Raw genomic sequence first — 22,044 nt, forward strand, 5'->3', positions numbered from 1 at the left:
CAATGGGAATAATTATAGTACCTACGCCACAGATTTGTTGTTTTGAATTAAAGAATTTGATGGCTGCCAAGCATTTGGCATTGCACTTGGCATACGGTAAACTCTCAATAAATGTTGGTGATGAAATAGGGCATAAGTTCTGCCCTCCAGGAGTCTGGAGTCCATTGTGAATAAGATAGACATCCGAGTCACACAGTTACAGTAGTTAGTGGAATAAAGGTTTAAGCAAGGTATTACGGAAATGTAGAGGAGATTGATTCTGATTGAGAAATTTGGAGATGGTTTTGCAGACTGGGTATTCCTTCAACAGGCAGCTATTGCGATCAAGGCATATCACTGAAGGAGAAGGGAGAAGAGGGATAAACACTACAATTGGGAGCAGAAGACTTGGGTCACTAGCTGTGCTACCTTGAACAAATCACTTGAACTTTCTGAGCCCAAGTTTCTTTTCAGTAAAATGGGGAGAATATTACCAGCTCTGCGTGCATCCCAGTATTGGTATCAAATGAGACACTACGTAGAAAGGGCTTTGTAATTTCTGAAAATTAAAAATGTAGTTGTGATGGTGGTGATGATAGAATAAATAGTTTTTATTGTCAGGCTAGTGGAAATCAACTTATATCCATTCATTCATACTCTCTTGGCTTGCTCCACTTGTGGTTAATGGTATACCTTTGCAAGTCATCTGGCCAGGATTTCTGTTGACAAAAATGTTTTGACAAAGTCTACTCTTAATTTCCCTGCATGCAAACAGAGGCAAGCAGTACACCAGATAGATCATTCAGAAGAACAGATAATCAAAACATCACTTCTGTTTAGCGCTGAAATGCGAAAAGGAAGGAGTGCACAGAAGGAGGCCTTAGATCACCTACCAAGTGAATAATTAAGAATTAACTTGAATAAGAACTTGCGAAAATCACTATGCAAATAGGGATCACACCATGGTATGGATCTAAAAATCCAAGATGGCAAAGCAAGCTGATTTCAGCCTTTAGAATAAATACTCTCTGTAATCTTCTGTCTCTATCATCTTTGAGGAAACTGCTACATCTAAAGCATTCGAGCAAAATTTGGTTTTGTCTCTCAGGCCTGCAATTTTGCAGCTTGCTCTGTTCTGGATGGGCTGTGCACATACCTTCAAGCAAATTGTTGGAATCGCTCCCAGTTCGCTCAGCCAGCTGACTCCATTACAAAGGAGGATTTATCTTTTTTTCCCTCTTTGTCCAAACTAGAGGACAAAGAGCATGGCAACCAGTGGCTAATCATAGGGCCCACTGGAGCCTGCCCAAAAAAAGAAAAAAGAAGAGTCCCCTCCCAGGGCAGCCCTTAAAGTTGCCACATCAGAGGATTGCAAAGAGCAGGTTACCCCATAAGTGGCCCCCTGCAACACCCCAGAAGGCAAAATAACAGCTAGGGTGCCGTCATCCAGGACAGTGACCACAAAGTCTGGGTACCAGTGCTGCTGCTCTAGTGCAGCCTTCCATATAGACCTATATCTTTAGGGTCCTCATTTTAAAATTACATGTTGGATGGGCCATCATTTGGGGGGATTAACTTAGCATTACACCATGTGCCTGAGAGTGTTTAGGTTTATCTGATGATAAAGCGTAGGAAGGTAATAAAACAACTCTGAAATAATAATAATAAGCCACAGGAGGAGAGTCTTCATGGTGGGAAGCATATGCAGATCTCTTTGCATATGAACCCTGTAACTTGCTGGGTGATATCAGGCAAGTCACTTAACCTACTAGTTTCTTCATCTACAAAATGAAGATGATAATAGTAGTAACTATCTCAGAGTTGTTTGGAAAGGAATAAAATGCAACACAGTCCCTGGCACCCAAAGAGTGTGCAATAAATAGTAACTGCTAAAATAACTCCCAGGCATCTCAAAATACTCAATTTGTTTTGCATGACTAGGCCCATTTCCAAAAGTTGCATAAATATACTGCCTACAGAATGCAGTTCTTGCTCTGTTCTTTAAAGACCTCCAAAACCCTGTGTGGACACTTTGTTTATTCTTTTTGCAAAGCTTGGGAAGTGGGAAAAGGAAAGGGTTACAGTTTTCCATTTCACAGACGGGAAATCCAAGGCATAGAAAAAGTAAATTACTTGGCTAATGTCACATTAAAGCCAGCAGCAGAACTGTAATCGGTCATGACCCCCCATTGCAATGCAGCTTGTCTTCACCTTTCAAAAGTCAGGGGTAAGCAACTTCTGTCTCAGTTTTAATACCATCAGCCTAATTTCTCAGATTTTCTATAGCTGCTGATCTTGAGAACCTTTGAAGCTTCGGGGAAATCACATGGGTGATTTGACCTTAAATCTCATGCCACTAGCAAAAGATTAATTGCTAAGACCTGGAAAGGGGCCAGACAATTCTGTGTAGCTGAATAGCAGCATCGTCTAGGGATGTGACTGTCCTGACAGATTTAGTTAGTACATAATTGATAAATCTAGAGTTTGTATAGCTTCGCTTAACAGATAGATAAAGCAATGGGCTCCGAAGGTTGACATTTACAGAAGCTCTCCCAGTGTTTTGTAACACTGAATCTAGGTTTTCTATCCTCTTCCTCTGAACATTGCTCATTTTCTAAGGCTCTGTTCTCAGCAGGCAATAAGATGAGGTTATCTGACAAGAGGGCCACCTCACCCAGTGTAAGCAAGAAGCAAGAAGCCTCCTAAGTGTAGCACTGTCATGTGACTGCTTTGAAAGTCTTACTTACCCGGATCCAGTGTGGGGTGAGGTCAAAGAAAGATCCAGCACATTACATAGCAGCTAGGAAATTTTCGTCACAATCAGAATCTAAAAAAGATAAAAGGCAGCCAGATACAACATGAAAGCTTGGATAGTGTGTCTAAACCTTGGGCAGGAAATTTTGCGCTGCTTGACTCCTGTTCCAGACTAAAACGTGTCATAAGACCCCTTTTAGCAATGTGAACTCTGACAGGCACCCAGAAACCTCAGCTTTTATTTCTTTGACTTTGGTCACCCACTCCACAAAGTATTTTGCTTATTGAAAGGAATGGTGGTGAATGCTTTCCATTGTAATTTGTATCCAACGCCTATGGAGTTTATTGTAAGATTTTGTTATCTTCTCTTAATTCTTGCTGTCTAGTTTTATGTTTCAATTCATGAAGCATTGTTGTGTGGCTGATATATACCCAGTGTACTTCTGTAATTTTGTCACTTCCAGTTGTAAAACATCTGACCCACTAGCTTAGGTCAGTAAATCAGTGGCTTACAGTGTGAAAGATTTTCTGTTTGTTTGTTTTTGCATGGTAGTGAATAAGAATGGCATTAAATAGCTTCTCTTGCCCTCACAAAAAAAAATGTAGTAACTTTATGTATCATAACCTAACACATAGAGCTATTTTTTTAAGCTAGTTGTGACAACTTTCTGAATACAATTTACTAAGATATATTACTTTTTATTTTTTCTTTTGGAGACAGGATCTCACTCTATTGCCCAGGCTGCAGTGCAGTGGCATGATCATGGCTCACTGCAGCCTCTACCCCCCAGGCTCAGGTGATCCTCTCACCTCGGCCTCCCAAGTAGCTGGCACTACACACCACATCCGGCTAATTTTTGTATCGTTCATAGGGATAGATTTCCACCATGTTGCCCAGGCTGGTTTCGAACTCCTGGGCTCAAGCGATACACCCGTCTTGGCTTCCCAAAGTGCTGAGATTACAAGCACGAGCTACCTCACCCAACCAAAATATATTACTTCTATTAAAAGATAATATATAAAAATCATTTAGAAAAAATATACTATGTATAAACAATTATCTTATCACATACATACCATTTTAAATATTAAAAGTTTATAAGATTGTTTCTAGAAACTTTGTAGCTCTGAGTTAAGTGGGTGATTTGTCTTCTTTCATCAGAGGAATTAGAGAGATTAGAACAGGAGAGACTAGCATTGGAAGCGACTATCAAAGACAATGAGTGTGAAGAGGAAAGTGGAGGCATCCGAGGCTTGTTTAAAAAAGCTGGCAAGTTGAATATTACCAAGACAACGCCTAAAAAAGGTAAGTACTTTTTAAAATTTGCAAGAAAGTTTATAAGATAAGTCACTATTTGAGCATCTAGAAAGAGTCCGAAGTCAGCATCTAAGATGTTGGGGGCATTGAGTGCAGGTAGGAACTGAAAGGTTTCTCTCCAGAAGGTAGTATGGATAAACGATAGCAGCTATTGTCATTTATCAACCTCATTAAGTACTTTGTACCATCTTACTGCCAAAAATTATTTTTAAAATGTAATATTTGGTTTGGAAGTCAAATAGTGCTTAAGCAGATTGCATGCCATGAAACAGAAGTTTCTCAGTTAAGATGGAAAGGGGATAGAAATTTAAGAGTCAGTACCCAAACCGTCTTATCCACACATACCCTTACCTTTCAGACATTTCAGGGAACTGAAATATGACTAGTACATGCAAATACGGTATCCAGCTGGAACGCTGATTTCAAAAAAAGCATCTTTATCACAAACCAGAATGCAGGACTTAGAACTTTATTGATACTCACTACCTGTAGATTTCATCTAAATCGTACATTTATATGTGAACTTATGGTATGCAGTCCTGGGACAGAGGATCAGAGGTTGGGAGAGCTTGTTACACATTTTATAAACAGATGATTCAAACGTTTGGATTTTTGAAAATTACTTTCCGAAACGGTACGGGTTTGAGTTTAATGAGGTCCACAGTGACCTCTGCTGGTCCAAAATCAGAGTGTTAGCAGGCATTTATTTATGCACGAACGTCCTGTAGTTACTGAAGTCACACTCTGGTGTGAGGCCAGGAAAAGATGGTTTCTCTGGGAGGGTCTCCAAGTCAAACAGCAGGATCCAAGTGGAGACTTAGCAGGCTTCTGGTCTAGGTTGACCAGGGCCAACCCTTCAAAGAGGCTCTTCGACAAGGCGATCTCCCACCCCATAAATGGGTTGTCTGTTTGCTTTCCTACTATAGCCCAAAGATGAAATTTCACCTATAATAGTTTTATACATCTACAGAGAATGATGGGAAATCCAGATATTGCCCCACTTCAGATACTCTGGGTACTGTCGAGTTCCTGGGATAACCCCATGGGCCGTGGCCTACTCCTTACAGTTCACCTTAAAATGACATAGATGATGTGTTTGAATTCAAGCTGAAGCTACATCAGGGTGAAAATATTTAAATAAGACTGTTCTGGATGCTAACTACTACTTCTTTTCTTTCTAATTATTTGGTTTAACTGTAAAAAAAAGTTAACAATCCATTAAATCTGCTCTATTAAGTGGTACAGTCTGGAAAATAATGGAAAATTCAAAAGTCATAGCCCAACAGTGTGGTCTAACTAGAGAGAGGGAAGCATTAATGTCCTTATTATGACAGCAGGACTTGTTATTTATTCTGGAAGCTTATTTTTGCATCACAATACTTGTTTTGGCAAAAATATACTCTTCCAAAAGTCAACATGTCAAATTGTTCAGAAAAGAAAAGTAATAATGTTATATACTGTTTTAATATCTAGAAGTTTAAACATAGCTCTAAAGTGGGCTCATTCACTACTCTAGGCTTCCGTTATTGTCAACTCTTGAGTTCTGGACCAGAACCAATCCTGCCCCCAGGCACCTGAGTATGAACAGGAGGCCTCTGGATACTTTGACTTGTCTGTAGGTGAGGGCAGAGCTTGGTCCATTTTGTAAATAAATGTTTCTCCCTCAGCAGTCCCAGGGATGTAAAAACAGTATCAGATCATTGCTTCAGAACTGACAGACCCTAAACACAGAAACAGCAAAAGATAAAACAAAGCATCTTCAGAACCTCTTAGATCAGAGAGGAAGCTCTGAAGAGGCTGTCAGCCCTCCTCTAAGCACCAGGCTGACACCACCTCTTTGAAAGAGAGCAATAAAGTCATGACTTTCAAAGACACAGATATGAGAAATACTACGTACACTGTGGCAAAGAAACCCCTCTTGGCAAACAGGAACAGGTCCGGCTCCAACACTGGCCGAGTTCCCTGGTACACTTTCATTGTATCCATGTTAGGGTAGAAATTGCATTTTAAAAAATTTTAACTGTTTTATATGCACCCTGAATTATAACTCGAGTAAAGATGTTTTTATTTCCATATTTTCTAGCTTTTTTTTTTTTTTCATCTAATTCACAAAGACTCAAATAGCTCAAATGGCTTTACTTTAGCTTCACAAGATTCCTTGAAAAGAAAGCAGAGGAGCAAGCCAGGCCGACTAAGGGACCAAATAGTCACAGAGTTCAAGATGCACACGGTCCCTGGCAAATTTTAGAAACCAGACCTGAATGGAACTTAAACCAAAGTAGTGCTTCACACATCAATTCCTTAATGAAAGGATATTTCTGATTCTATAGCTTATTTCCAGAAAACCACTTACCACATGTGAAGTAAATATAAAAATATTAATACTATTAAGTTGATTTATATCTGAGATTTGGGGAAATGGGGATTTCTGGCTAGTAGCATTGCTGCATGCCTCAATAATAACTCCACTCTGAGACAGATTGCTAAAGGTCTGAAAAAACCCATTGTTTTTTAATAAAAACTATAATCATAAAGCTGTTTTACTTAACTATTGACTGTCAATATTTTATTTAACTATTGAAGGTGGTCTAAATTATTCTGGGATTGGACTTTTATCTCTGCCTTTTGAAGAATAGAGTCGCTATTTATTTTAGGTATAATAAACACGAATCTGTGACCTTTTCTCTATTTTCATCAGTAGATTGATTGGAAAGTTATTTTGCTTCTGCCCTCAGAAGCAAACAGATGCATCAATTCCTCCTTCATTTCAGATGGCAGCATTAACACAATCCAGTCGATGCATGTGGGAGAGTTCAACCAGAAACTGGTGGAAGCCAGCACTCAATTTAAAAAGAAACAAGAAAAAGGCACAATTGATGTTTGGTGGTTGTTTGATGACGGAGGTAAAAACTTTCAGAAAATACACTAGGGACAAGAATTTCTATCTTGATCAACTTAACAAACTGCATGAGAAGGTATATGGGAACAATGCTGGTTAAAGAATAATGTTTCTGTGTTCTCCAAAGATTGTAACTTAATTAAGAGCTATCAGTGTGGGAATGAATAAAGATATAAAGCTATTCATTTCCTCCCATTTAGATATACTCATCGTGTCATAATTCACTCTTTATTCCAGGGTTAACACTTCTCATTCCCTATATCTTGACTCTCAGAAAAAAATGGAAAGACTGTAAATTAAGGATCTATGTCGGAGGAAAGATCAACCGCATTGAAGAAGAAAAAATTGCGTAAGTAGTTTACCACCCACATGTTAGGTCATTTCAGAGGTTTGTTGCTTTAATGCTTTCATTTTAATAACTTTAAGTGTCTCTGAGACACAGTAGACTTAAAGACAAAGTCACCAGGATAGGCCTCGTGTTTACTTGGTTTTCTGGTCAGTAAATTATTTTCATATTTTTCCTGATCACTGTCTTCAAGCAAGACCTCTTATCTTCTGTCACAAATGCTTTCCAAAAGGAAGGTGCCACAGAAGCCTCATCGCAAGTCCTGAGTAGGAGCTTCATTATCTCATATAATGCTTATTTTGTTCTGACCAGTAAAGGCATCCAAGAAAAGAAGAGCCTGAATGAAATTCGGGTCCAGTTGCTTTTTCTGTGGGAATTCAAACCTCCTAATTCATGGCAGTCACTCTTAGCACAGCATATGTAAAAGAGAACTAAATGGAGAGGCTGCACCTGGGTTCTAGCCCCAGCTCTGCCATCAAGGAGCTGTAGGACTTTGCAACAGTTGCCATATACATCTGGGTCCCCAGTTTCTCCTTTGTAGTTTGAAAGAGTTTAAAGGGATGACTGTAGAGAGCTCTTCTAATTTAAATTTAAAAAAAAAAAAATCCCACAGTGTAAGTCTGTATCTTTCTCATTAATGTAGCCATTGAGAGCTGATGCCAGGTGTGAGAAGAATAAGCATGCTGAGAACATGACACATCTAGAGGTCTCTGGTGGAAATTCAGAAAACCACCTTCAGCACTTAGTCCCTCATGGCACTGAGGGACTAAGCTCCGAGTCCTTCCTGGAACCAGCACTTCCAGAAATCACAAAATAATGACAGGCTTTATTGAGTAATTTTTAATATTTTCTCTTCCCTCTTAGGATGTATTGTGCTGTGAATGTGGTATACATATATATATACCCATACACACACACAGACACACATATAGTTATAAATTGCTACATTGTTACATTCTGAGAAATGTGTCAGGCAATTTCATATTGTGCAAACATCAGAGTGTACTTACACAAACCTAGATGGTATAACCTACTACACACCTAGGTTATATGGTATACCCTGTTGCTCTAGGCTACAAATCTGAACTGAATACTGTAGACAACTGTAACACAGTGGTAAATATTTGTATATCAAAACATAGAAACGGTATAGTAAAAATACAGCATAAAAGATAAAAAATGGTCCACTTGTACTGGGCACTTACCATGAATGGAACTTGCAGGACTGGCAGTTGCTCTGGGTGCATCAGTGAGGGAATGTGAGGCCCCAGGACATGACTACGCGACTGTAGATTTTATCAACACTGCATACTTGGGCTACACAAAATTTATACAAAAATATTTTTCTTCAAAGCTGGACCTGAGAATAAAAAATATTTTTCTTTAATAATAAATTAACCTTATCTTACTGTAACTTTTTTACTGTATAATTTGTAAGCTTTTGACCCTTTTGTAATAACACCGAGCTTAAAACATATTGTACAACTGTGCAAAAGTGTTTTCTTATATCCTTATTCTATAAGCTTTTTTCTTTATTTTATTTTATTTATTTATTTTTTTTTTTTTTTGAGACGGAGTCTTGCTCTGTTACCCAGGCTGGAGTGCAGTGGCCGGATCTTAGCTCACTACAAGCTCTGCCTCCCGGGTTTACGCCATTCTCCTGCCTCAGCCTCCCGAGTAGCTGGGACTACAGGCGCCCGCTACCTCGCCCGGCTAGTTTTTTTGTATTTTTTAGTAGAGACGGGGTTTCACCGTGTTAGCCAGGATGGTCTCGATCTCCTGACCTCGTGATCCGCCCGTCTCAGCCTCCCAAAGTGCTGGGATTACAGGCTTGAGCCACCGCGCCCGGCCATTTATTTTTTTTTTTTTATTTTGAGGCGGAGTTTCGCTCTGTCGCCCGGGCTGGAGTGCAGTGGCCAGATCTCAGCTCACTGCAAGCTCCGCCTCCCAGGTTCACGCCATTCTCCTGCCTCAGTCTCGCGAGTAGCTGGGACTACAGGCGCCCGCCACCTCGACCGGCTAATTTTTTGTATTTTTAGTAGAGACAGGGTTTCACCGTGTTAGCCAGGATGGTCTTGATCTCCCGCCCGTCTCGGCCTCCCAAAGTGCTGGGATTACAGGCGTGAGCCACCGCGCCCGGCCTGCTTTTTTCTATTTTTTCTTTTTAAATATTTTTGTTAAAAACTGAAACACACACACACACATTAGGGTAGGTCTATCCAGGGTCAGGATCATCAATATCACTGTCTACCACCTCCACATCTTGTATCCCACTGGAAGGTGTTCCAGGGCAATAACAGGCATGGAGCTGTCATCTCCTATGATAACAATGCTTTCCTCTGGAATATCTCCTAGATGACCTGCCTGAAGCTGTTTCACAGTTCACTTTTTTTAATAAGTAGAAGAAGTACACTCTAAAATAATAATAAAAAGTATAGTATGTAAACACATAACCAGTAACAGTCATTTATTATTGTTATCAAGTGCATATCAAGTACATATCAGGTATTATGTACTGTACGCAATTGTATGTGCTGTATTTTTATATGACTGGCAGTGCAGTAGGTTTGTTTACACCAGCATCACCACAAACGTGTGAATAATGCTGTGAATAATGGCTGTGCTATGCCATTATTACAACAATTAGGACATCACTAGGTGATAGGAATTTTTCAGTTTCATTATAATCTTATGGGACCACGATCGTACATGCAGTCTGTCATTGACCAGAATGTTATTATGTGGTGTATGACTGCATATATATTATACGTATATGCATATATATCTTTTCAATCAAATCAATATGATATGTATATACTAATATATATATTCAATTGTACTTCAGGAGGATCATATTAACATGGAAACTAACATAATGTCTATAATATTTTATATTAAAGCTGCCAATATTTTATTGGGACAATTAGTATAATTTGAAAATGTTTTGTGGCTTAAATGGTAATATGGCATCAATGTTAAATTTTCCAATTTCAAAAATTGTGCTCTCTTTATATAAGAGATTGTCCTTGTTCTTAGGAACTGCTCACTGAAAAATTTAGGGGTAAAGGTGCCTAATATCTGCAACTGACTTTAAAAGATTAGAGTAGATAGGTAGATAGATAGAGATAGAAGTAAATAGATAGATAAATATAAAGAGAGAGAAACAAAATGGTAAATCAAATGGGACAAAATATAAACAACTGGTGAATCTGGGAGTTCTTTGTATTATCTTAAACACTTTTCTGTAACTTTGAAATTATATCAAAATTATCAGTTGCCAGGAAAAAACCTCATATATATATATATATATATATATAAGCCATATACATATAAGGCTTATATATATGAGGTTTTATAATATACACGATGGTTTACAATGTTATAATATGTTTATATATTGTATAATTTATATATAATATATGTTTATGTATAATTAATCATATAATTTATCATATTATGATATATTGTATGATAACTGTCAGTAGTTTGTCAGTAACTATAAAAATTACACCAATATTATAGTCCATAAGTATTAAGACTTGCTGTCTTTCAAATAACAAGAAATGTGGACAGATTTGCATTCTGTTCCCTGTGACATAAATGCAGGGTTGGATTGGCTGTTGCCAGTGTCTGCACCTACAGGGATTTCTTTATGCCTTCAGTGAAATAGCTTGGTCCACACTTAATGTGTTCATCAGGTACTGTAATGAAAATCAAACACCAACCAAAAAGCCTCTGTCTGAAAGCTAAGCTGAAATAAGACATGATTGCTTTTGATATCTTAACTCAAACACAAAACTCTTTGATTGAAAATAGTTAAATATGCAATGATGAAGTATTTTCCTTTCATATTTTCAGAATGGCTTCCCTTCTGAGCAAATTTAGGATAAAATTTGCAGACATCCACATCATTGGTGACATCAACATTAAGCCAAACAAAGAGAGGTATGAAATATTTAACAAGATCCATTGATTACCCATGGACTCTCTCATTCTCTTTTGTGTTGATTATCAAACAGTAAAAATGTTATGTATTTACTGCAGTGACTTCTTGATGGGATCTAATAAGAAGGGCCTTCAAATAATCATGACAGAACTAACAAGTACATTCTAAAGGGAAGAAAAGCTTTTACAGTGAAGACAAGCCTGAGAGGGAGAATTGTTGAAACAGATTAGTTCGTATGTTAGAATTGCCCTTCCTGTTCTTGGTTTCTATGGTGGCAAGAGTAGCAGGAAGCGCAAGGTCATACTATTCTGACCAGAGCCATCAGGGCAAGTTTTGTTATTCAAAGTTACTCATGGAGCAGCCTGGATGGGGAGCTCTGATGGAGAAGATGTGGAAACAGCTCGTGTCTTCTCGGCACATGGACAATACCAACTCCCCAGGGTCATTTTAGCTTTTAGGCACTAAAGGCCCAACAGGTAAGGCCTGTGAATTTTGCGGGGATGTCTAAAACTATCTGAAGCCTGGAAAAGAAATGTATTGGCTCCAAAATAAAAAAAGAAAATGACAAAATCAAAGTAATCATTTAAATATCTTCAAAATGTGACATTATTTTAATCCTCATTAATTGTTATATTTATCAACTCCATTAGTGTCTTTGTCAGCTCAGGCTGCTATACCAAAATGCCATGGACTGGGTGGATTAAACAACAGACATTTATTTCTCACAGTTCTGGCGAAGTTCTGGGAAGTCCAAGTTCAAGGCGCTAACTTACTCAATTTCCTTTGAGGGCCCTCTTGGTGGTGTGCAGATGGCCGCCTCCTTGCTATGTCCTCACATGGTGGAAAGAATTCTCTCTTTCCCTTCCTATAAGAGCACTAATCCTATAATAGGGAACCTACCCTCATGAACTCATCTCAACCTAATTACCACCCAAAGGCTTCACCTCCAAATACTATCACATGGAAGTTAGGGCTTCAACACATGAATTTGGGTGGGGGGACACAAGCATTCAGCTTATAACAATGATATTTTTGGGTTTTTTTTTTTTTGAGACAGGGTCTCACTCTGTTACCCAGGATGGAGTGTAGCAGTGCAATCTCAGCTCACAACCTCTGCCTCCTGGACTCAGGTCATTCTCCCACCTTGGCCTCCTAGGTAGCTGGGACCACAAGCACGTGCCACCACACCTGGTTAATTTTTTGGTAGAGACGGGCTTTCGCCATGTTGCCCAGGCTGGTCTCAAGCCCCTGAGCTTGAGTGATCTGCCCGCCTTAGCCTCCCAAAGTGCTGGGATTACAGGCATGAGCCATCACACCTGGCAACACTGATATTTGAAAACACTTGTAGGTTAGATCTTCACAGTAGTTTGCAAGGGTGCAAGAAGATTGTTTAGAAACCATGGCCAATTATAAATTAAATTAAATATTTAGAGTTATCATTTAACAATTACAAAATGTTTTCAATTATTTATAGTCTAAAATCATATTTTCTGTTGCACTCAGATGCAATTTAATACATTTGATTTCGTGTGGAGTGGGGCCTCCAAGAGGAATCATACAGAGGGATGTGAAGGTCCCAGAATGGCTTAGATTATCACGGTTCTGTCAGATCTCTTCCCTTTTCTGTTGACCGTCATTTCTTCTTCCTTTTGTACTTCTTTTTTTGTTTTTTTTTTTAAATGGAGTCTCGCTCTGTTGCCAGGCTGGAGTGCAATGGTGCCATCTTGGCTCACTGCAACCTCTGACGCCCTGGTTCAAGGGATTCTCCTGCCTCACTCAGCTGCTGAATAGCCAGGATTACAGGCACGCACCACCACGCCCAGTTAATTTTTGTATTTTTTTTTTTTTAGTAGAGACGGGGTTTCACCATGTTGACCAGGATGGTCTCAATCTCCTGACCTTGTGATCTGCTTGCCTCAGCCTCCCAAAGTGCTGGGATTACAGGTGTTAGCCACCACACCCGGCCCCTTTTGTACTTCTTGATGGATTATAATTCCATGTTTTTCAAGGCTTCTTGACTCTTTCCTTCTTTTGATTTATTGCTATTCTATATGAGCTTAATAACTAACTGAAAATTATTCCAATTTAAGATGCATTCTTACTGATCAAACAAACTTGAATTTCATATTCTTTGAGGTTACTCATGATCCTTCCAAGGCAGTGGGTCAGTTAAAATGGTTTTACAAAACACCTTAACTGCAAGGCGTGGTGGTTCACACCTGTAACCTCGGCACTTTGGGAGGGCAAGACAGGAGGATTGCTTGAGCCCAGGAGTTCCAGAGGAGCCTGGGCGACATACCCCCAAAATAGAAAAAATTCACCAGGCTTGGTGGTGTATGCCTGTAGTCCTAGATACTCGGGAGGCTGAAGCAGGAGGATCACGTGAACCTGGGATGTCAAGGCTACAGTGAGCCATGATCACCCCACTGCACTGCAGGCTGGGTGACAAGAGTCTCTTTTTTGAGACCCTGTCTCAAAAAAAAAAAAGAAAAGAAAAGAAAAGAAAAAAGAGCCGGGCACGGTGGCTTATACCTGTAATCCCAGCACTTTGGGAGGCCGAGGCAGGCAGATCACCTGAGGTCAGGAGTTCGAGACCAGACTGACCAACATGGCAAAACCCTGTCTCTAATAAAAATACAAAAATTAGCCAAGCGTGGTGGTGGGCGCCTGTAATCCAAACTACTCGGGAGACTGAGGCAGGAGAACCACTTGGATCCGGGAGGTAGAGGTTGTGGTGAGCCGAGATCGTACCATTGCAGTATAGCCTTAGCAACAGAGCGAGACTCCATCTCAAAAAAAAAAAAAGAGGGAGAGAAAAGAAATAAATTAACTGTGATAAGAAAGCTATAATTGACAGGGTGAAACTGGTTATTACTTTGTGATATTTCTTTACATCATACTCTAATGCATTACATTCTTGTATTTCTATAGTTATAAATGCATAAGAAAAACTAAGAACACATAATTCTCATTGACAAATGTAATTAACATTCTGATATTAACTGGGTTGTCATACGGTAATCTCTGGTAGCCTTCCACTTTTTATTCAAAGAATTTCCATTCTCTATATCATTGCATTTTGGCATTTGCAGTGATATAATCAAACAAGCTCATCATATGGCTCTAATTGGTAGAAATACATCCTCTTTCATATCAGCAAGTCCAACAATTCCTTAGTACATGCCACTTAGCAATAGGGCATAGCCGGCCAGTGCTCTGCAAGATAGGGCCATTTTCTGTTGTCTAGTGGGTAGTCACTGTGTCTTCTACTGACTTTGGATTTCCTATAAGCCCTACTGAACATGAACTATCCACCTTTTTTTTTTTTTTTTTTTTTTTTTTTTTTGAGACAGGATCTCACTGTCATCTAGGCTAGGTTGCAGTGGTACAATCATAGCTCATCGTAGCCTCTAACTTCCGGGCTCAAGAGATCCTCCTGCCTCAGCCTCTTGAGTAGCTGGGTCTACAGGCATGAGCCACTACCCCCAGCTTTTTTTCTGGTAAAGAAAAAGTCTCACTATGTTGCCCTGACTGGTCTCAAACCCCTGGGCTTAACTGATCCTGCCACCTCGGCTTCCCAAAGTACTGGAATGACAGGCATGAGCCAGCACACCTGGCCTCACCCACATCTTGTAGCCAAATTCTCCTTGCGGTTGTTGGTCTTATCCTTAGCTAAGCATTACCAGTGTTTGCTGACATTATCAATGTTTTGCTGACTAATTTGTGCCTATATTTCTTTGTCTCTTTACTTGTCAGTCTAGTTTTCTCAACCCAAGTCCTTATATCCTTCTCCTTCTTTCATACTAGTCTGTCCAGCTGCCACGGTCACCACCCTGCATAGCCATCCTTTCTGTCCTATTGCTGAGGCTGATGTACCTCTTCCATTAACCAAGCCTCTTTTTTCTTTGAATACTTTTTGTAGTCTGGACACTCTTCTTCTTACTACTCTGACCTTTGTCCCAGGATGTCCTCTTCTGATGTCCACTGTGTTCATTTGGTGTTTGTCACATGTCCTCATTATCCTGGAATAAAGAGAATTAATTTTTTTTTTGTCAGGAAATCAATTAGTTTTCAAAATTTTGGAGGTTTTCTCTCTGTTGTTTCAAGGTATTAAGGAAAATGCAGAAAAAAAAATCCATTCTTACTAAAATAAAAGAATCCTTGTGACCAATATACCCTGCTGACGAAACAGGAGACCACCAGAAGGAGTGTGCTGGAAGAGCCATCCTCTTCTCTTCAGCCTCCTGCCACAGTGATGTCATATTACTTTATAAAACAGTCCCTATCTGATGTTGGCAATGGCTGTTCCAATACTTGAAAGTAACCCTAATGTAAAACACAGTACGGTCATTCAGTAAATCTCACAGATGGCCACTAGTAGCGCATCTGGCATATTTGTAATACCTTAATTAAGGCAACTCCTCTGGATGGTCTAATCAGAAAAAGAGAACTCTTCCTCTGGGCTGATGCAGCCCCAGACCCAGGAGCTAACGTTTAGAAAATAGAGCACTGGCTCAATTTCAGCTCCCACCTGGACCTTGGCCAGGCAGCTCCTACCTACTGTTAACAACTATCCCCTGATCACTATTCTTTCTTGGTCACCAGGTGATACACAATATGTCAAAAATAGCTTGTCAATGATTTCCATGTTGGAGGCTAATTTTAAATGCCCTCAAATTGCCTTTAATAAATCTTTCAACTACCCATAAAACATCAGTAAGTCTTGATGGAGGAATTTTATCATAGAAACATTATCTATAAACATGGTAGGGCAAGGGTGAAAGGGAGTATAAAAGCAAAGTTAATGAGAAAATAATTGAGCCAGGAGAAACTGAAAAGCTCTTGTGCTTAAATTCCATTTTTTATTGTATAGACTGAATTAAAAGTCTTAGGACAAAAAGACAACAATCTTTATGTGGAAATCAAAGAGAAACTAGAAGCAATTAAGTAGGTAATTTAGTTTAAAGATGCTAGAGTAGTCCCAGAAACAATTGGTACATTACTTTGAGAGAAGAAATTTTATGTGGACTTGGGGGGAAAATATTATGCAATTTTAAAAATTTTAAACTTTGTTATGAGGAACAAGGATGGGGAAGGCAGCAGTTAATTTTAACAATTGAATTCTTATTTATATTTAATAGCATGTAACACTTGGCTTATTCTAGAGTCAATTAAAAATACTTATAAGGAAAAAATCAGATTTAATGAGAATCAAAATAGAAATCTTGAGCTACGTCAGGATCCCCTAGCGAAGAGAATGAAAAATAGCCAGTTCAAAGATGATCCAAAGGATAGACAAATCAAAGATGAACACAGAGAAGGAGCAGTAAGTGTTCAAAGACAAAAATGGGCAAATACAGCCCCGTTATCATCCCGTGTCACTTAGCATGCTTCAATTGCAAGTAAAAGAAAACTTAACTCACAGTGATTTAGACAATAGGAATTACTTTCATATGTAACTTAAAAATACAATCATATTTTGGATTTCAGGCTAAGCTTGATCTAGGTTAATTTTGTAATCAAGGACTAATTCTCTTTCAGTCTCCCTACTTTACTTTTTTTTTTTAATAAAAGCATCCATCAAAGTGGATTTCACTTATAAAAACAAGATGACTGTCAATTGCAACCAGGACTACCCACTCGCTCATGTATGTTCCATAGGAGAGAAAGTTTGTCTCTTCTCAAATTAGTGAGCTCAGGGTCCAGGGCTCCTTTCAGGTTTCACTAACCTAAGCCACTGAGACATTACTGTGGTCAGCATAGTAATGGGTACTTATTGGTTCAAGTTTCCCTATGTTATGTGCCCACCTGGCCAATCACTCTGGAAGAAGACATAGAGTTGTGCTGATTGTCTATGCTGGCAATGAAGTCATTCCCACTGAAACTACAATGAGGAAAACATAGTACAGTTGCTGGGGAGACAACCAGCAACCTCTACTCCACCTTCTATTCCTTAGGAAACTATTTTTGTACTGTGCTTTCTAACAAGAATTTGGGTTGAGCTGCAAAGAAACTCTCATCCTGATCAAAATAAGTATATGAAGAGCTTAAACAGAAAGCCTCTCCCCTGCTAACGTCAATCCTGTGGCTGCTGAGTAAAGTGAACGTCTTGCCTTTCCAAGGCACTGCATGCTTTTCAGAGCACTGTCACCCAAATTATCACAGTGACTCGCAAACCAGTTTCTAGCAGCCATTGTTACTCCCCTTCTAGCAGCCATGGTTACTCCCCTTTTATAGCCTAGAATATCCAGGCCAAGGAGAACAATGCAAGAGCTGGAGCAAGAACCCAGATCCTACTCTCCGAAGCCAGCACCTTTCCATAGTGATGACCACTCCCAGAGGTCTCTAAAGGCACGACACTGTTGAAATAGGAAATCAAAGTTGAAAGAATAATAGGGCCTATCAGTCTTATTCTTTCCCTGTCTTTGCCTACCTTTCTAAATAAGTCAATGCAATAGAAGCCTAACGCATTAAGTATCTTTTCAGTCTCTTAACAAAGGCTCACTAGTAGGGACAATCCTGCTCCTTTGTAATCTCTGCACTTTTATCTGCAAATCCTAAATCAGGCCAGTTGGTGAGATAATTGAACTCATTACTTCATATTTTCATTTCCTGACTTAACAGCATATTGATTCTAATTATTATTCATTCCAAAATTACTAAATTATAACTAAGCTACATTATATAAAACCAAATAAATTGTTCTTGAGATCATCTTAAAGTAGCACACTAGAGACAACTACTGCCGTAAATATGTTTTACTTTGTATCATTGTTTTTAAAAATAAATCTTATGAGATTCTTATAAGTAATTTTTAAAATGTTCTGTAGCTCTTAGCTGCTAGTTTTCTCCTCAGCAATTTCTTTTTAAATGTTCTAACATAGTGTCAGATTTTTAGGCATTAAAACATTATTGATTTTTGTTCTTTCTCCTAACATGAACCTGAATAATACTCATTTGAAAATCTCAGACAGCAACATCAAACAACAAAAGGACAAGGGGAGCATTATTTGCAGAAAGCATCCAAATTGTTCTACAATCATTAAACTTGTGGGAGCCCTTGCTGTTCTCCACCTACCTGCCAGCGGCCTCCTGCCATGAGTGGGAGTTGCCATGTGGACTAAGGGTGAGGGTAGCCATACCCATTTCCTACGTTAATTGATGAATTTCTCCCATAGAGTCTGTACAATAAGCAGGTGGAAACTCATTTGTGTGCTAAAGTATCTACATTACAACTATGTCTTTGACTACACGATGCAGAAAATGTATTTGCAGAACAATTACTACCTATGTGTTTGTGTGATAATATTGAAGATCTAATACCTAATAGGCTAACAAGGCATTGAACACACTAAAGCCTTTTCTGGGGTAGGGAGGGTGTACTGTAGCCATGGTTTTACTCACAGTAAATTCCCTGCAAAGATAATTCTTAAAAGATTTGCATGATATTCAGCTCTGATTCCACAGCCAGCAGAGCCAGTCATACCTGGGGTATCTGTGAAATAATGAGTTAGTTTCCCACTGTGAGGCCTCCTTTATAATTCAAATTTTAGCTGGAAAGTCTTTGAAGAGATGATTGAACCATATCGTCTCCATGAAAGCTGCAAAGATTTAACAACTGCTGAGAAATTAAAAAGAGAAACTCCATGGAAAATTACAGATGCAGAACTGGAAGCAGTCAAGGAAAAGGTAAGGACTTGTCTTTCTTAATTTTTTTGCTGTCTAACTAGCTGAAAAAGGAAACAGTAGTTGATTTAAAGACAAAGAAGCAATATATTTATTATCAAATGTCATTATTCAAGATCCAAGGTTTCTGCATTTTTCAAGTGCTTTTCAATCATTTACTGGATATGATTATTTAGAAAACGGTTTCATTTTTCCCATAAGGTCAATTATTTTAAAAGTTAAAAAATAGGTTATTGGCACAGATTGTGAAGTCTCCTTTCAAATTTCATTTTAAAGAACAGGAGAGAGACCCATCAGCCTAAAATAATTTGAGTCAATATGTATGCAAAGTTGATAAAGTTAGATGGACTCACAATTTAACACAATAACAAATAATTTTAAACTGATGAAGAGATGGCTATGAAAAACTTATAAAGGCATCTGAGGAAACATATGATGTGATTGGAACAATGAATATGGAAGCTGGATCCAGCACACATTGTAATATGGATGTAAAAATGGTGAGCCTTTCTAGAGAGTGCAGTAAGATGCTCCCATCTGTGCCTTCTGTCCTGAGCCGAATGAAGTTGGTGATTTTCATGTGCGTCCGTGTGAAGAGACCACCAAACAGGCTTTGTGTGAGCAACAAGGCTGTTTATTTCACCTGGGTTCAGGTGGGCTGAATCCAAAAAGAGAGTCAGCGAAGGGAGATAGGGGTGGGGCCGTTTTATAGGATTTGGGTAGGTAAAGGAAAATTACAGTCAAAGGGGGTTGTTCTCTGGTGGGCAGGGGTGCGGGTCACAAGGTGCTCAGTGGGGGAGCTTTTCAGCCAGGATGAGCCAGGAAAAGGAATTTCACAAAGTAGTGCCATCAGTTAAGGCAGGAACAGGCCATTTTCACTTCTTTTGTGGTGGAATGTCATCAGTTAAGGCAGCAACCGGCCATCCGGATGTGTACATGCAGGTCACAGGGGATATGATGGCTTAGCTTTGGCTCAGAGGCCTGACATTCCTGTCTTCTAATATTAATAAGAGAAATAAAACAAAATAGTGTTGAAGTGCTGGGGCAGTGAAAGTTTTTGGGGTGTGGTATGAAGAGATAATGGGCGATGTTTCTCAGAGCTGCTTCAAACAGGATTGGGGCGTCATGGGAACCTCGAGTGGGAGAGATTAAGCTGAAGGAAGATTTTGTGTTAAGAGGTGATATTGCGGGGTTGTTAGAAGGATCATTGGTCGTATAGAATGATTGGTGATGGCCTGGATGCAGTTTTGTATAAACTGAAAAACTAAACGGAAGACACAAGGTCCAAATAAGAGAAGGAGAAAAAACAGGTATTAAAGGACTAAGAATTGGGAGGACTTAGGACATCCAATTAGAGACAACCTAAGGGGGTTCAGCGTAATTACTTGCTTGGTTGGTGAGTTTTTAGGCTCTACCCAAGTTTTTGGGGTACAGTTCAAGTTGGGCTGGTGTCTGGAATGAGACTGGGACATAATAAAAAGAAGCATCCACACAGGAGCTCAAATGGGCTGGAACCTGTAGCATTCCGAGGACAGGCCGGAATTCTGAGAAGGGAAAGTGGTAAAAGTATTGTCTAGTCCTTTTTAAGTTGGTGACTGAGTTTGGTGAGGTGTGTTTTTAAAAGACTGTTAGTCTGTTCTACTTTTCCTGAAGATTGAGGACAGTAAAGGATATAAAGGTTTCACTGAATACCAAAAGCCTGAAAAACTGCTTGGGTGATTTGACTAATAAAGGCCAGTCCATTATCGGACTGTATAGAGGTGGGAAGGCTAAACTGAGGAATTATGTCTGACAGAAGGGAAGAAATGACCACGGTGGCCTTCTCAGACCCTGTGGGAAAGGCCTCTACCTATCCAGTCAAAGTGTCTACCCGGACCAAGAGGTGTTTTAGTTTCCTGACTCGAGGCATGTGAGTAAAGTCAATTTGCTAGTCCTGGGTGGGGGCAAATCCCCGAGCTTGATGTGTAGGAAAGGGAGGGGGCCTGAACAATCCTTGAGGAGTAGTAGAATAGCAGATGGAACACTGAGAAGTGATTTCCTTGAGGGTAGATTTCTACGCTGGAAAGGAAATGAGAGGTTCTAAGAGATGGGCTAGCGGCCTTGTAACCTAGATGGAAGAGGTTATGAAATGACTACAGAATAGAATGGGCCTGTGAGGCTGGAAGGAGTTATTTTCCTTGGTCTAAGAACCGTTTGCCTTGTGTGGGAAGAGAGTAATCCCAGCACTTTGGGAGGCTAAGGTGGGAGGATTGCTTGAGCTCAGGAGTTCAAGGCCAGCTTGGTTAACAGAGCGAAACCCCGCCTCTACAAAAAAAATATAAAAATTAGCCTGGTGAGGTAGCATGTATGTAGTCCCAGCTACTTGGAAGGCTAAGGCAGGAGGATCACTTGAGCCCAGGGGGCAGAGGTGAGCCAAGATCGTGCCACTGTACTCTAGTCTGGATGACAGGAGTGAAACACTGTCTAAAAAAACAAGAGAGAGAGAGAGAAATCTTAGGATGAATGGGTTAATCAATTTAAAAGCTCATAACTCTTCAGATAGGATTTTATTTTACTGGAACATGTGGGATTTTGGACAGTGAAGGGAGATAAGGGCCACCCTGAGACCCTGACCCCTGGGGCCCACGAGCCTCAGAGAGCCTCGCTTGGACTGACTGCCCACCATGCCCTACATCAACTACATTAGGAACTGAACTTGGAAAAATTTGAGCAAGAAACACTAAAAGCCTTTTAGATTTAGTGAAAAAAAAGAGATTGAACTAGAATCATCATAAAGTCTGTGTGTCATAAGCTGCCCAGTTCTGACCAAGTTTTATCATATAATTGAGCAAATCACGCATCTGAGCCTTGGTTTCTGAACCAGTGAAATACAATAGTAAATATTACTCTCATCACTGCAAAGTGGTTATTTTTCCAAGTGAGTCTTTTGGTGGCTTTTTAATTGAAGCCAGCCCCCTCTGCTTACAGAATATTCAGAGAGCTTAAAGAAAGGCAGACTAGAATACAATCTATATTCTTAGAGTATCAAATTGGCATCAAGATTCAATCAGGTTTTTTAAACAGAAAACCTATTGCCTCAAACTGGCCATTCCACTGTGCCTGGGCATGGGCACATG

At 39.5% G+C, this 22,044-nt stretch overlaps 1 protein-coding gene across 1 annotated transcript in view; it reads left to right on the top strand.

Moving 5' to 3' along the window:
• Positions 1 to 22,044, top strand: part of SLC12A1 (solute carrier family 12 member 1) — a 101,145-nt gene that overhangs the window by 76,960 nt on the left and 2,141 nt on the right. Inside the window, exons 21-25 of the mRNA XM_025389964.1 lie at positions 3,896 to 4,039; positions 6,823 to 6,954; positions 7,188 to 7,299; positions 11,155 to 11,241; positions 18,796 to 18,931. Coding sequence (XP_025245749.1) covers positions 3,896 to 4,039; positions 6,823 to 6,954; positions 7,188 to 7,299; positions 11,155 to 11,241; positions 18,796 to 18,931 — 611 coding nt within the window. The remainder of the gene's footprint in view (positions 1 to 3,895; positions 4,040 to 6,822; positions 6,955 to 7,187; positions 7,300 to 11,154; positions 11,242 to 18,795; positions 18,932 to 22,044) is intronic.

Source organism: Theropithecus gelada, chromosome 7a (genome assembly GCF_003255815.1).
Source record: "Theropithecus gelada isolate Dixy chromosome 7a, Tgel_1.0, whole genome shotgun sequence".
NCBI classification, from domain to species: Eukaryota; Metazoa; Chordata; class Mammalia; order Primates; family Cercopithecidae; genus Theropithecus; species Theropithecus gelada.